Below are 12,480 nucleotides of genomic sequence, written 5' to 3' on the forward strand. Positions count from 1 at the left end.
CCTAAGTATTCATAAAAAAAAAGACCGTGATTTTTATTCTATAAGTGCATTTTTTTGGGGGGGTCACTACAATATTACACACAGATTGAACAGTCACACTGTGTTGGAATATTTAATGAAGTTGTCATTTGGCGTATAGTTACTGCATTTGTGTATACAAATGATTCATGTATTCATAAACCATCGTATGAAAAATGGTCCCCGACCTTTTTTGCTTGTACTGTGGAATTATGTCTAATGTTGCAAAGGTGGAGCATCACTTTTCCCTCAGCAGACGGACTCGGTCCATTAGTGTGTGTTTTGTTTGCACTTGTGTGTGTGTGTGTGTGTGTGTGTGTGTGTGTGTGTGTGTGTGTGTGTGTGTGAGATGTTCAAGTGTCTGCAGGCACTTACCTGAGCCAACAATAGCATGAGAAGAAAGATGTTGGAGTGTTTGGTTCAAGAGCTCTGCTTTTTGTCACTAGCACTGCTTTTGCAACAAGAATGTGTGTATTTGTACTCATACACACACACACACACACACACACACACACACACACACACACACACACACACACACACACACACACACACACACACACACACACACACACATTCTTGTATTTCTTACCTTCTTGAGACCTGAGAAAAATGCCTACCTCTTTAGGACCACCCTTTCTAGATATATAAAGATGTGTATTTACAGCATACTATGTAAACATTAAAAAGATAAGCTTTTTAGTACATTTTTTATTATTATTTACTTCAAGTTATTACAGTATGTTTCTATATACATATTTATTTAATTTTCTTTATTCATTTTGGCCAAAGGGGGCGCATTTTCATTTCTTACACACACTTATTATTTCATATTTAAAAGCGACACACCGTCTATTTGAAAAATCCCTCCTTTTTGGGACCATCCTCATTTTGATGAATTTCACCACCAGGGGGTGCAAATGAGATCTCTAGTTTTTGTTTTTTTGTAATGTGCTTAATGCCGATTACAAAGGAGTCAGGGACCACAAATGGCCCCTGTGCCGCACTTTGGGCAACCCAGCTGTAGAAGCTAACTGTTATTGGCCACTATAGTCTTAGTAGCGTAGTGTATTTGTCCATCCCATCCTCACATATGAGTTGTCTTACATCAGCACCGGAAGTCGTAAAATCAGCTGTTCACCTGGCGTTTTTTTTTTCCAGGGATGAATAGGGAAGTCCTTCTTTAGCTGCCATCTAGTTTTATCATATATTGCTGCTTTTGCACCTGTCAGTGTTTGCTTTTGTATGCACCTTAAATCCACTAAAAATCCCGACTTTGGAGCAATGTTCACGGACTCCAGTATTTGGCTCTCTATTAGATGCAATGTTATTGGGACCATGATTTATGTCATCACTTGTTCACGCCTCCTCCAATGGATGGTAGAAGGTAGAAATACAAGAACATGCACACACACACACACACACACACACACACACACACACACACACACACACACACACACACACACACACACACACACACACACACACACACACACACACACACACACACAGGTATAAAAGGCTGTGGTCCTTGTTGCTACTTGGGCGTCCACTGGAGTGGACATGAAGCGTTACTTGGAAGCAGGCTGTTGTGCAAGACAGCGTCTTGAGAAAAAAGCGTCATTGAAAGGGCAGCAAGGAGTGAGGCAGCATGGGTAGAAAGTGGGATAGGACACAAACTTTAGCAGCATTAGCATAGCCACAGTGCTAACATTCCACTCACATTTGAACAGCAACATCCTGCTATGGTAGCGTTTTGGATAATAAAGACAAAGAAATAAGTATTTTAATTGAGTTGATTTTCGTGTAGTGAAGTGGGATCCTCTCGCAAGGTGGGAGTCATGTCCGTGTCCAAGATGTTGTCCTCAATATCCCTATGGGAGACATTCCTCTTGAAACAACAGCAAATACATTTAAGGCAGGGCTGCCCATTACGTGGATGGTGGAGGGTGTGACAGTGGATGGTGGAGGGTGTGTTAGCCAATGGCGGAGGGTGTGTCAGTCCTTGGTGGAGGGTGTGTCAGTCCATGGTGGAGGGTGTGTCAGTCCATGGTGGTGGGTGTGTCAGTCCATGGTGGAGGGTGTGTCAGTCCATGGCGGAGGGTGTGTCAGTCCGTGGGGTAGGGTGTGTCAGTAGATGGTAGAGGGTGTGTCAGTCCATGGTGGAGGGTGTGTCAGTCCGTGGGGTAGGGTGTGTCAGTCCATGGTGGAGGGTGAGTCAGTCCGTGGGGTAGGGTGTGTCAGTAGATGGTAGAGGGTGTGTCAGTGGATGGTGGAGGGTGAGTCAGTGGATGGTGGAGGGTTAGTCAGCCGATGGTGGAGGGTGTGTCAGCCGATGGTGGAGGGTGTGTCAGTCCATGGTGGAGGGTGAGTCAGTGGATGGTGGAGGGTTAGTCAGCCGATGGTGGAGGGTTAGTCAGCCGATGGTGGAGGGTGTGTCAGCCGATGGTGGAGGGTGTGTCAGTCCATGGTGGAGGGTGAGTCAGTGGATGGTGGAGGGTGAGTTAGTGGATGGTGGAGGGTGTGTCAGTCCATGGTGGAGGGTGAGTCAGTGGATGGTGGAGGGTTAGTCAGCCGATGGTGGAGGGTGTGTCAGCCGATGGTGGAGGGTGTGTCAGTCCATGGTGGAGGGTGAGTCAGCGGATGGTGGAGGGTGAGTCAGCCGATGGTGGAGGGTGTGTCAGTCCATGGTGGAGGGTGAGTCAGTGGATGGTGGAGGGTGAGTCAGTGGATGGTGGAGGGTGAGTCAGCGGATGGTGGAGGTTGAGTCAGCCGATGGTGGAGGGTGAGTCAGCCGATGGTGGAGGGTGAGTCAGCCGATGGTGGAGGGTGTGTCAGTCCATGGTGGAGGGTGAGTCAGCCGATTGTGGAGGGTGTGTCAGTCCATGGTGGAGGGTGTGTCAGTCCATGGTGGAGGGTGAGTCAGTGGATGGTGGAGGGTGAGTCAGCCGATGGTGGAGGGTGTGTCAGTCCGTGGTGGAGGGTGAGTCAGTGGATGGTGGAGGGTGAGTCAGTGGATAGTGGAGGGTGTGTCAGTGGATGGTGGAGGGTGTGTCAGTCCATGGTGGAGGGTGAGATGGTGGAGGGTGAGTCAGTGGATGGTGGAGGGTGTGTCAGAGTATGGTGGAGGGTGTGTCAGAGTATGGTGGAGGGTGTGTCAGTCCATGGTAGAGGCTGAGTCAGTGGATGGTGGAGGGTGAGTCAGTGGATGGTGGAGGGTGAGTCAGTGAATGGTGGAGGGTGAGTCAGTGGGTGGTGGAGGGTGTGTCAGTCCATGGTGGAGGGTGAGTCAGTGGATGGTGGAGGGTGTGTCAGTCCATGGTGGAGGGTGAGTCAGTGGGTGGTGGAGGGTGTGTCAGTCCATGGTGGAGGGTGAGTCAGTGGATGGTGGAGGGTGAGTCAGTGGATGGTGGAGGGTGTGTCAGTCCATGGTGGAGGGTGAGTCAGTGGATGGTGGAGGGTGAGTCAGTGGATGGTGGAGGGTGTGTCAGTCCATGGCGGAGGGTGTGTCAGTGGATGGTAGAGGGTGTGTAAAACCATGGCGGAGGGTGTGTCAGTAGATGGTGGAGGGTGTGTCAGTCCATGGCGGAGGGTGTGTCAGTGGATGGTAGAGGGTGTGTAAAACCATGGCGGAGGGTGAGTCAGTGGATGGTGGATGGTGTGTCAGTAGATGTAGAGGGTGTGTCAGTCCATGGCGGAAGGTGTGTCAGTAGATGGTAGAGGGTGTGTAAGTCCATGGCGGAGGGTGTGTCAGTAGATGGTGGAGGGTGTGTAAGTCCATGGTGGAGGGTGAGTTAGTGGATGGTGGAGGGTGTGTCAGTCCATGGTGGAGGGTGTGTCAGTCCATGGTGGAGGGTGTGTCAGTCTATGGTGGAGGGTGTGTCAGTAGATGGTAGAGGGTCTGTAAGTCCATGGTGGAGGGTGTGTTAGCCAATGGTGGAGGGTGTGTCAGTAGATGGTTGAGAGTGTGTAAGTCCATGGTGGAGGGTGTGTTAGCCAATGGTGATGAGTGAGTCAGTCCAAGGCGGAGGGTGTGTCAGTCCATGGCAGAGGGTGTGTCAGTCCATGGTGGAGGGTGTGTCAGTAGATGGTTCTGGGTGTGTGAGTCCGTTGTGTAGGGTGTGTCAGTCGGTGGCAGAGGGTCTGTCAGTCCATGGTAAAGGGTGTGTCAGTCCATTGTGGAGGTTGTGTAAGTGGATGGTGGATGGTGTGTCAGTCCATGGCGGAAGGTGTGTCTGTCTGTGGGGTGTGTCAGTCCATGGCGGAGGGTGTGTCAGTCTATGGCGGAAGGTGTGTCTGTCTATGGGGTGTGTCAGTCCATGGTGGAGGGTGTGTCTGTCTATGGGGTGTGTCAGTGGATGGTGTGTCAGTCCATGGTGGTGGGTGTGTCAGTCCAATGTCAGCCAGGCATTAAAAGATAGACCTAAAAATGTTCGATCATAAATCTTCACCAAGACGTGACTTTGGTCACTTGATTGACAAGAAAAAAAGCGAGAAACACTTTTTATTTCAACAGACTCTAACAGTTCCTGTCTTCACAATAAAAGCCCTGCTCCATCCTGCCTGTGCTAACAAAATAAGAGTCTTAGAAAGCTAGCAAATTTCTTGTAAAGTGTATAAAAAGGAGTACGGAGGCTGGACAAACTTTCATGTGGTATTGGACAGAAAGGAAGACTTTTTTTCTTCTCCATTTAAAAAAAAGTGGACGTTATCATCACTCCTGTCTGATTCCAATCAATGCAAGTCATCACAATCACACCAACTTATATTTTTGTCTTCATGAAAGAAACATGCTTGTATTATCATTAAACACCTTCAATTTATTTCATAAATAAGTCAATATAAATGGTTTATATGAATGATCATCCACTTGCTCTGTTAAAAAAGTAGCTGATCTGCAGCAAAAGGCACGGTTGTGAGAAAGTGACGTTGCAAATAAAAGTATTTTGTGCCACTGACCAGGTCATGAAGAACATCTTCCATCAGTCCTTCAACGCCTACAAGACGGACATTGAGGCGCGACTGAGCGAGGTGACAGTGAAGCACATGCAGTGCAGCCGCCGCCTCTTCCAGGTGCAACTGTCACACAGACGTGTCAGCGCCGCCTTCATCCAGGGGGACAACGTCGCCGTCACCGTGGAAGGCGAGGCGGCCCGCGTCCTCAACTTTGACACAGGTGCTGTCCCCATTCATCACCTCCATTGTGAGAAATATCTCTTGTGTTGCGTTTATGTTGTGTTACTGTTATGTACGTAATGCATCATTATGCCTCATTTATAGCTATATTTGCACACAGCTTTTCCCTCCACCCACATTTAATGCCAAACAAACACATACCAATCATTGGTTAGAAGGCGATCGCCAAATTCGTCCTCGCTTCCTCCCATGTCGCTGGCTGTCGTGTCGTTTTCGTCGGTTTCGCTTGTATACGGTTCAAAGGCTCAATAGCTTCAGTTTCTTCTTCAATTTCGTTTTCGCTACCTGCCTCCACACTCCAACCATATGTTTCAATACATGCATAATCTGTTGAATCGCTTACGCCGCTGAAATCTGAGTCTGAATCCGAGCTAATATCGCTATACCTTTCTGTGCTATCCGCCGTGTTTGTTTCTGGTTGTTTCACGCTGTGACGTCACAGGATAATAGACGGGTGGATATACTGGTGGTAAAAATCAGGCACTTTGAAGCCGTTTTTCGGGATATTGCGTGATGGGTAAAATTTCGAGAAAAACTTTGAAAAATAAAATAAGTCCCTGGGAACTGATTTTTTATTGGTTTTAACCCTTCAGAAATTGTGATAATGTTCCCCTTTAAAGTTTAATCCTGGCTTTGTAGATAATGAATGAATGAAATAAGTTTATTTCGGTCATATATTCAATCAAATCAAATCAATCAACCATTTTGTGTGATCAGTTTTACAGTACATGTTATATGTATACAATAATGCACATTTACACACGAAAGAAAAGAAAAAGAATGACCAAAAAAGGAATAGGCTGAAGCCAAAGCTTATATTTGCCTATCCTATACCTTCACAGAAGATTAAATTGCCTGAAACATCAACGTTAAAAACAAAAACAAAAAATCCAAAATCAATGGGATGAAAGTAATTGTTACTATATTTTATAATTTTCAAATATTTCACCTTTCATTGTTTTCTTAAACCTTACCAAAGAAGTGCATGTCTTCAGCTCATCACTGAGCTTGTTCCATTTAACTCCTAAAACTGTAATACATTTGTATTTTATATTTGTTCTCACTTTACCTATTTAAAAAATCGATATCCCCCGTAAATTATAGTTTTCTCCTCTTAAAGGAAATAGCCTGAGAATACAAGCTGTTGTTCTTTACTCGAAACATAATTTCCATTGTTTTTAAAAACACAATGTCGGAAAATTTTAACACATTTGAACTCATAAATAATGGATTGGTATGTTCATATTAGCAGGCTTTGTGTATTATTCTAATGACCCTTTTTTTGAAGTTTTATTATTGGGTCTATGTTTGTTTTATAAACATTTCCCCAAATTTCAACACAATACCTTAAATATGGAAAAATAAAAGAATACAACATATGCAGGCATGTCTTATTCAGCATGTGTCTTGATGAAGAATAGCAATAGATTTGGATATTTTTCCTTTTATATATTCAATATGTGGTTTCCAACACAGTTTATGATCAATTATTATTCCCGAGAATTTAGTTTCATATACTCCATCAATTTCCACATGATTTAACTTTAATTTTGCTTCACAATTTGTCCTTGCACCACTAAACACCATAAATTTAGTTTTCTTATCATTTAATGATAACTTATTAATATCAAACCATTTTTTTTAGCTGAATTAACTCAACCTCTATTATCCTCAACACTTCCTTCAAGTCTTCTCTTGAACAATATACATTTGTATCATCTGCAAACATAATACATTTCAATTTATTAGATTCTGAACAAATATCATTTGGGTAGAGTTTAAATAACTTAGGTCCCAATACCGAGCCTTGTGGAACACTACAAGTTACTCTGATACACTGAGATGAAGTCTAAGCTCATTGTGTTTTTGACGCGGCACCAATTTCCTCGGAATTTTCAACACATTTGAAGTGTTTTGTTTAGAGGATTATTTCTGATCCCTGTATGATCAGTGCCAGAGCTTGGTCCGCATTGCTGGCAGTAAGTCGGACACGTTTCCAGTGAGGGTTGGACTCCGCCAAGGCTGTCCTTTGTCACCGATTCTGTTCATAACTTTTATGGACAGAATTTCTAGTCGCAGTCAAGGTGTTGAGGGGATCCGGTTTGGTGGCCGCGGGATTAGGTCTCTGCTTTTTGCAGACGATGTGGTCCTGATGGCTTCATCCGGCCGGGATCTTCAGCTCTCACTGGATCGGTTCGCAGCCGAGTGTGAAGCGACCGGAATGAGAATCAGCACCTCCAAGTCCGAGTCCATGGTTCTCTCCCGGAAAAGGGTGGAGTGCCATCTCCGGGATGGGGAGAAGACCCTGCCCCAAGTGGAGGAGTTCAAGTACCTAGGAGTCTTGTTCACGAGTGAGGGAAGAGTGGATCGTGAGATCGACAGGCGGATCGGTGTGGCATCTTCAGTAATGCGGACGTTGTACCGATCCGTTGTGGTGAAGAAGGAGCTGAGCCGGAAGGCAAAGCTCTTAATTTACCGGTCGATCTACGTTCCCATCCTCACCTATGGTCATGAGCTTTGGGTCATGACCGAAAGGATAAGATCATGGGTACAAGCGGCCGAAATGAGTTTCCTCCGCCGTGTGTGGGAAATGTAGGTCTAAGTCTGACCTACATAGAGGTTTTTGTTTCATGTCTCTACGACATTCCTAACGGAAGTTACAAGCAGTCTGTTTTTTGTCTTTTCCTAGGGGGCGCTGGCGCGCAATTTTCATTTTTGGGGTTTGGTTGCTTAATAAGTTGGTCTGCCGGTCCATACCGATGTGTGTGTCAAATTTGGTGAGTTTTGAAGCATGTTAAGGGGGTCAAATTAGGGTGCGAAGGTGCGAGCGCGCCTTTGGCTGCTGCCCCCGAGACCCACGGTAGAAGACGCCTTGGTGCCACTATTTAATGCATTGTGAAAATAATGCAGTTGTTGTATTGAAGTGAAAATTTCAAGCTTCCTGTTGATTTTTGCTAAAGTATGTTAATTATTCAAATGTAGGTCTAAGTGAGACCTACATAGTGGTTTTTGTTTCATGTCTCTCTGACATTTCTACCGGAAGTTACAAGCAGTTTTGTCTGTGTTTTCTTCCTAGGAGCAGTTTGTCTGTGTTGTATTCCTAGGGGGCGCTAGAGCACAATTTTGAGTTTTGGGGTTTGGTTTTTTTATTAGCTCGCAATTGTTGCCAGTCCTGATGTGTGTGCCAAGTTTGGTGAGTTTTGAAGCATTTTAAGGGGGTCAAATTACAGCTAAAAGAGGCAAAAATGACATTTTTTAGGAAACTTTGCGCAGGAGTTCTTTGAAGGCGCGTAAAATCAAAACCGGAGAACTTATCAAAACTCTGTTCTAGACTTTTAATCAGAGGTGTTCAATGTCTCTCCTGTGCGAGTTTGAAGCCGAAACGACAAACTCGCTCAGAGGAGATAACGTTTGAAAAAAGGTGACGGGTGTTTACAAAACTTTTATTTTGAAGGGGTAATTTTTAACTTCCTGTTGATTTTTGCTGAAGGATGTCAATTATTAAAATGTAGGTCTAAGTGGGACCTACATAGAGGTTTTTGTTTCAGGTCTGTCTTGTGTTTTCTTCCTAGGAGTAGTTTTTTCTGTGTTTTATCCAAAAATTGCGCTAGAGCGCATTTTTGAGTTTTGGAGTTTGGTTTTTTTCATTAAATCGCAATTTCTGCCAGTCCTGATGTGTGCGCCAAGTTTGGTGACTTTTGAAGCATTTTAAGGGGGTCAAATTACAGCTAAAAGAGGCAAAAATGACATTTCTTAGGAAACTTTGCGCAGGGGTTCTTTGAAGGTGCGTAAAATCAAAACCGGAGAACTTATCAAAACTCTGTTCTATACTTTTAATCAGAGGGGTTCAATCTCTCTCCTGTGCGAGTTTGAAGCCGAAACGACAAACTCGCTCAGAGGAGATAACGTTTGAAAAAAGGTGACGGGTGTTTGCAAAACTTTTATTTTGAAGGGGTAATTTTTAACTTCCTGTTGATTTTTGCCCAAGGATGTCAGTTATCTAAATGTAGGTCTAAGTGAGACCTACATAGAAGTTTTTGTTTCATGTCTTTCCGGCATTCTTACTGGAAGTTACAAGCAATTTTTTTTGTGTTTTCTTCCTAGGAGCAGTTTTTGTTGTGTTTTAATCAAAAATTGCACTAGAGCGCAATTTTGAATTTTATTAATTTTTTTTTCATTAGATCGCAATTTCTGCCAGTCCTAATGTGTGCGCCAAGTTTGGGGACTTTTGAAGCATTTTAAAGGGGTCAAATTACAGCGCAAAGAGGCAAAAATGGCATTTTTTGCGAAAATGTTATTTTGAAGGGGTTTTTGCCAACTTCCTGTAGATTTTTGCTGAAAGAAGTGCGTGTATGAAAATTGGGTCTAAGTCAGACCTACATAGGAGTTTTTGTTTCATGTCGCTATGACATTCCTAACAGAAGTTACATGCAGTTTTGTCTGTAATTGTTTCCTAGGGGGCGCTAGAGCGCAATTTTCATTTTGGGGGATTGGTTGCTTAATATGTTGGGAAGGTTTGTGTCAAATTTGGTGAGTTTTGAAGCATGTTAAGGGGGTCAAATTACAGCGCGTAGGTGCGGAATAATAATATAAAACACAGCAGTTTCAATAGGGTCCTTGGCCCATGGCAAAGGACTCCACAGTGGAGTCCTTTGCCATGGGCCAAGGACTCCACTGCCTCTTTGCGCTGTAATTTGACCCCTTTAAAATGCTTCAAAAGTCACCAAACTTGGCACACACATCAGGACTGGCAGAAATTGCGATTTAATGAAAAAAAACAAACCCCAAAACTCAAAAATGCGCTCTAGCGCAATTTTTGGATAAAACACAGAAAAAACTGCTCCTAGGAAGAAAACACAGACAAAACGGCTTGTAACTTCCGGTAAGAATGTCGGAGAGACCTGAAACAAAAACCTCTATGTAGGTCTCACTTAGACCTACATTTTAATAATTGACATCCTTCAGCAAAAATCAACAGGAAGTTACAAATTACCCCTTCAAAATAAAAGTTTTGTAAACACCCGTCACCTTTTTCAAAAGTTACCTCCTCTGAGCGCGTTTGTCGTGTCGGCTTCAAACCCGCACAGGAGAGAGTTTGAACCCTTCTGATTAAAAGTATAGAACAGAGTTTTGATTACTTCTCCGGTTTTGATTTTACGCCCCTTCAAAGAACCCCTTGGCAAAGTTACCTAAAAAATGTAATTTTTGCCTCTTTGAGCTGTAATTTGACCCCCTTTTAATGATTCAAAGTGCAAGTTAAAGCTCTACTATGCAAAGCGAAAGCCATTTATCAACAACATCCAGAAACGCCGATCTGTGATTTGACCCCCTTAACATGCTTCAAGGACCCTAATAATAAAACCTTACAGTTTCAATAGGGTCCTGTGGACCCTAATAAAAAAAAGTGTATATCGTATTGGTTTTGAAAATGAAAAAATATCAACTTGGCCCCCGCGTGCTTTGGTTTTTCAGTGCGCGGCCCTCAGTGGAAAAAGTTTGGACACCCCTGCCTTAAAGCAACAACCTGTACACACCTTCCCCTGGTGATGGACCTCCTGCCAGTCAGTGTCTTGTGTCCCCCCCCCCAGGTTGCGGCGTCAATCTCGGCCTGCGAGGTCTGGAGTCCATGGCGAGGTTCATCTACCGCGCGGCCACCGCCGCCGACCAGAGCGACATAATGGAGGCGCTCTCGGAGAAGATGCAGCACTCCAGGAAAGTGGCGGAGGCCTTCAAGCAGTCTGGCCTGAGTGAGTCCTTGTATGCCTGACAGTCACACAGGTGGGCACGGTGCCACCTGGGGCAAGGAAAAGGTAATGACGTGAAATCACTAAGAAGTGACATTTATGATGAACACATGAGGAAATATCTACTCAAGAGGTCCAAATATGTACATTTTTCACATTTCAAGCCTTAAAATGTAGTTATTGTTTTCTGGTGTATTAGTTTGAGTAGCCTTTTCTCTGCTTTTCTTTTGTGTATAAAAATAAAGTTGCAAAGATTAAAACAAAAACAAAAAAAACCTGAGCAAGGATTATATTCTTTAACAAAAATACAGTCAAAAGTAGCCAATATTGATGGAACAAAATCATTATAGTTGATATTGGTTTTATTCATTTTATTTCTCCCCCCAAAAAATGCCAACGTCTGTAAAAATTTAAAATCAATACACATGTTGATTAATATATACATGTTGGAAAAATTTTAAATATACCAAAATATATTCTTCTTAATTTTAGGAGTTAATACAATTAAAAAAATACATTTATTTCTGTTTCTCCCGTTTTATTTACTTTGACATTGCTGCCCTCTAGTGGTGCACAGAACTAACAACACATCACTCAATTGAAAGCCACTACTAGCGACCACACAGTCTGATAGTTTATATATCAATGATGAAATATTAACATTGCAACACATGCCAATACGGCCTTTTTAGTTTACTAAAATACAATTTTAAATTTCCCGGGAGTTTCGTCTTGAAAACGTCGTGTAATGATGACGTGTACGCAAGACATCACAGATTTTTAGGAAGTATGAGCACCGCACACACACACAGCTAAAAGTCGTCTGCTTTAGCGGCATAATTACACAGTATTCTGGACATCTGTGTTGCTGAATCTTTTGCAGTTTGTTCAATTAATATTGGAGAAGTCACAGTAGAAAGATGGAGGTGGGAAGCTTTAGCTTTTAGCCACACAAACACACGGGGATTCCTTGTTTAAAATTCCTTGGGGTGAAACTTTCCTATGGATCAGAGCGCGGTCAAGAGAACATGGATCCCAACCAGCAGGTTTCGGTAAGAAAATTGTGGTTAAAAAGTCAGTTCTTACCGGAAAAAAGCTGAGTTTGTGTCGTCCATAGCTGCCGTCAACTTCCCTGAGACATTGGTGTCAACACACCCGTGGAGACACCCTTCCGACTATCAGGTACTATTAAACTCACTAAAACACTAGCAACACAATAGAAAGATAAGGGATTTCCCAGAATTAACCTAGTAAATGTGTCTAAAAACATCGGAATCCGTCCCAATGCAATATCGTTTTTTTTTCTAGTCCGTCGCTATCAATATCCTCAAACACAAATCTTTCATCTTCGCTCAAATTAATGGGGAAATTGTCGTTTTCTCGGTCTGAATAGCACTTTTTGTTGGAGGCTCCCATTAAAAACAATGTGAATATGTGAGGAGCCATCAAACATGTGACGTCATCGTCTGCGACTTCCGGTGCAGGCAAGGCTTTTTTCTTAGCACCGAAAGTTGCGAAC

The 12,480-nt window shown here is 43.5% G+C and overlaps 1 protein-coding gene across 1 annotated transcript in view; it reads left to right on the plus strand.

Annotated features, from left to right (window-relative positions):
* The window catches only part of si:dkey-234i14.6 (uncharacterized), a 27,160-nt gene extending 15,820 nt beyond the window's left edge, over positions 1 to 11,340 (plus strand). Inside the window, exons 5-6 of the mRNA XM_061896216.1 lie at positions 4,984 to 5,197; positions 10,806 to 11,340. Of these exons, the coding sequence (XP_061752200.1) occupies positions 4,984 to 5,197; positions 10,806 to 10,984 (393 nt within the window). The 3' untranslated portion in view covers positions 10,985 to 11,340. The remainder of the gene's footprint in view (positions 1 to 4,983; positions 5,198 to 10,805) is intronic.
* The last annotated feature ends 1,140 nt before the right edge of the window (positions 11,341 to 12,480 follow it).

Source organism: Nerophis ophidion, linkage group LG03 (assembly GCF_033978795.1).
Source record: "Nerophis ophidion isolate RoL-2023_Sa linkage group LG03, RoL_Noph_v1.0, whole genome shotgun sequence".
Lineage (NCBI taxonomy): Eukaryota > Metazoa > Chordata > Actinopteri > Syngnathiformes > Syngnathidae > Nerophis > Nerophis ophidion.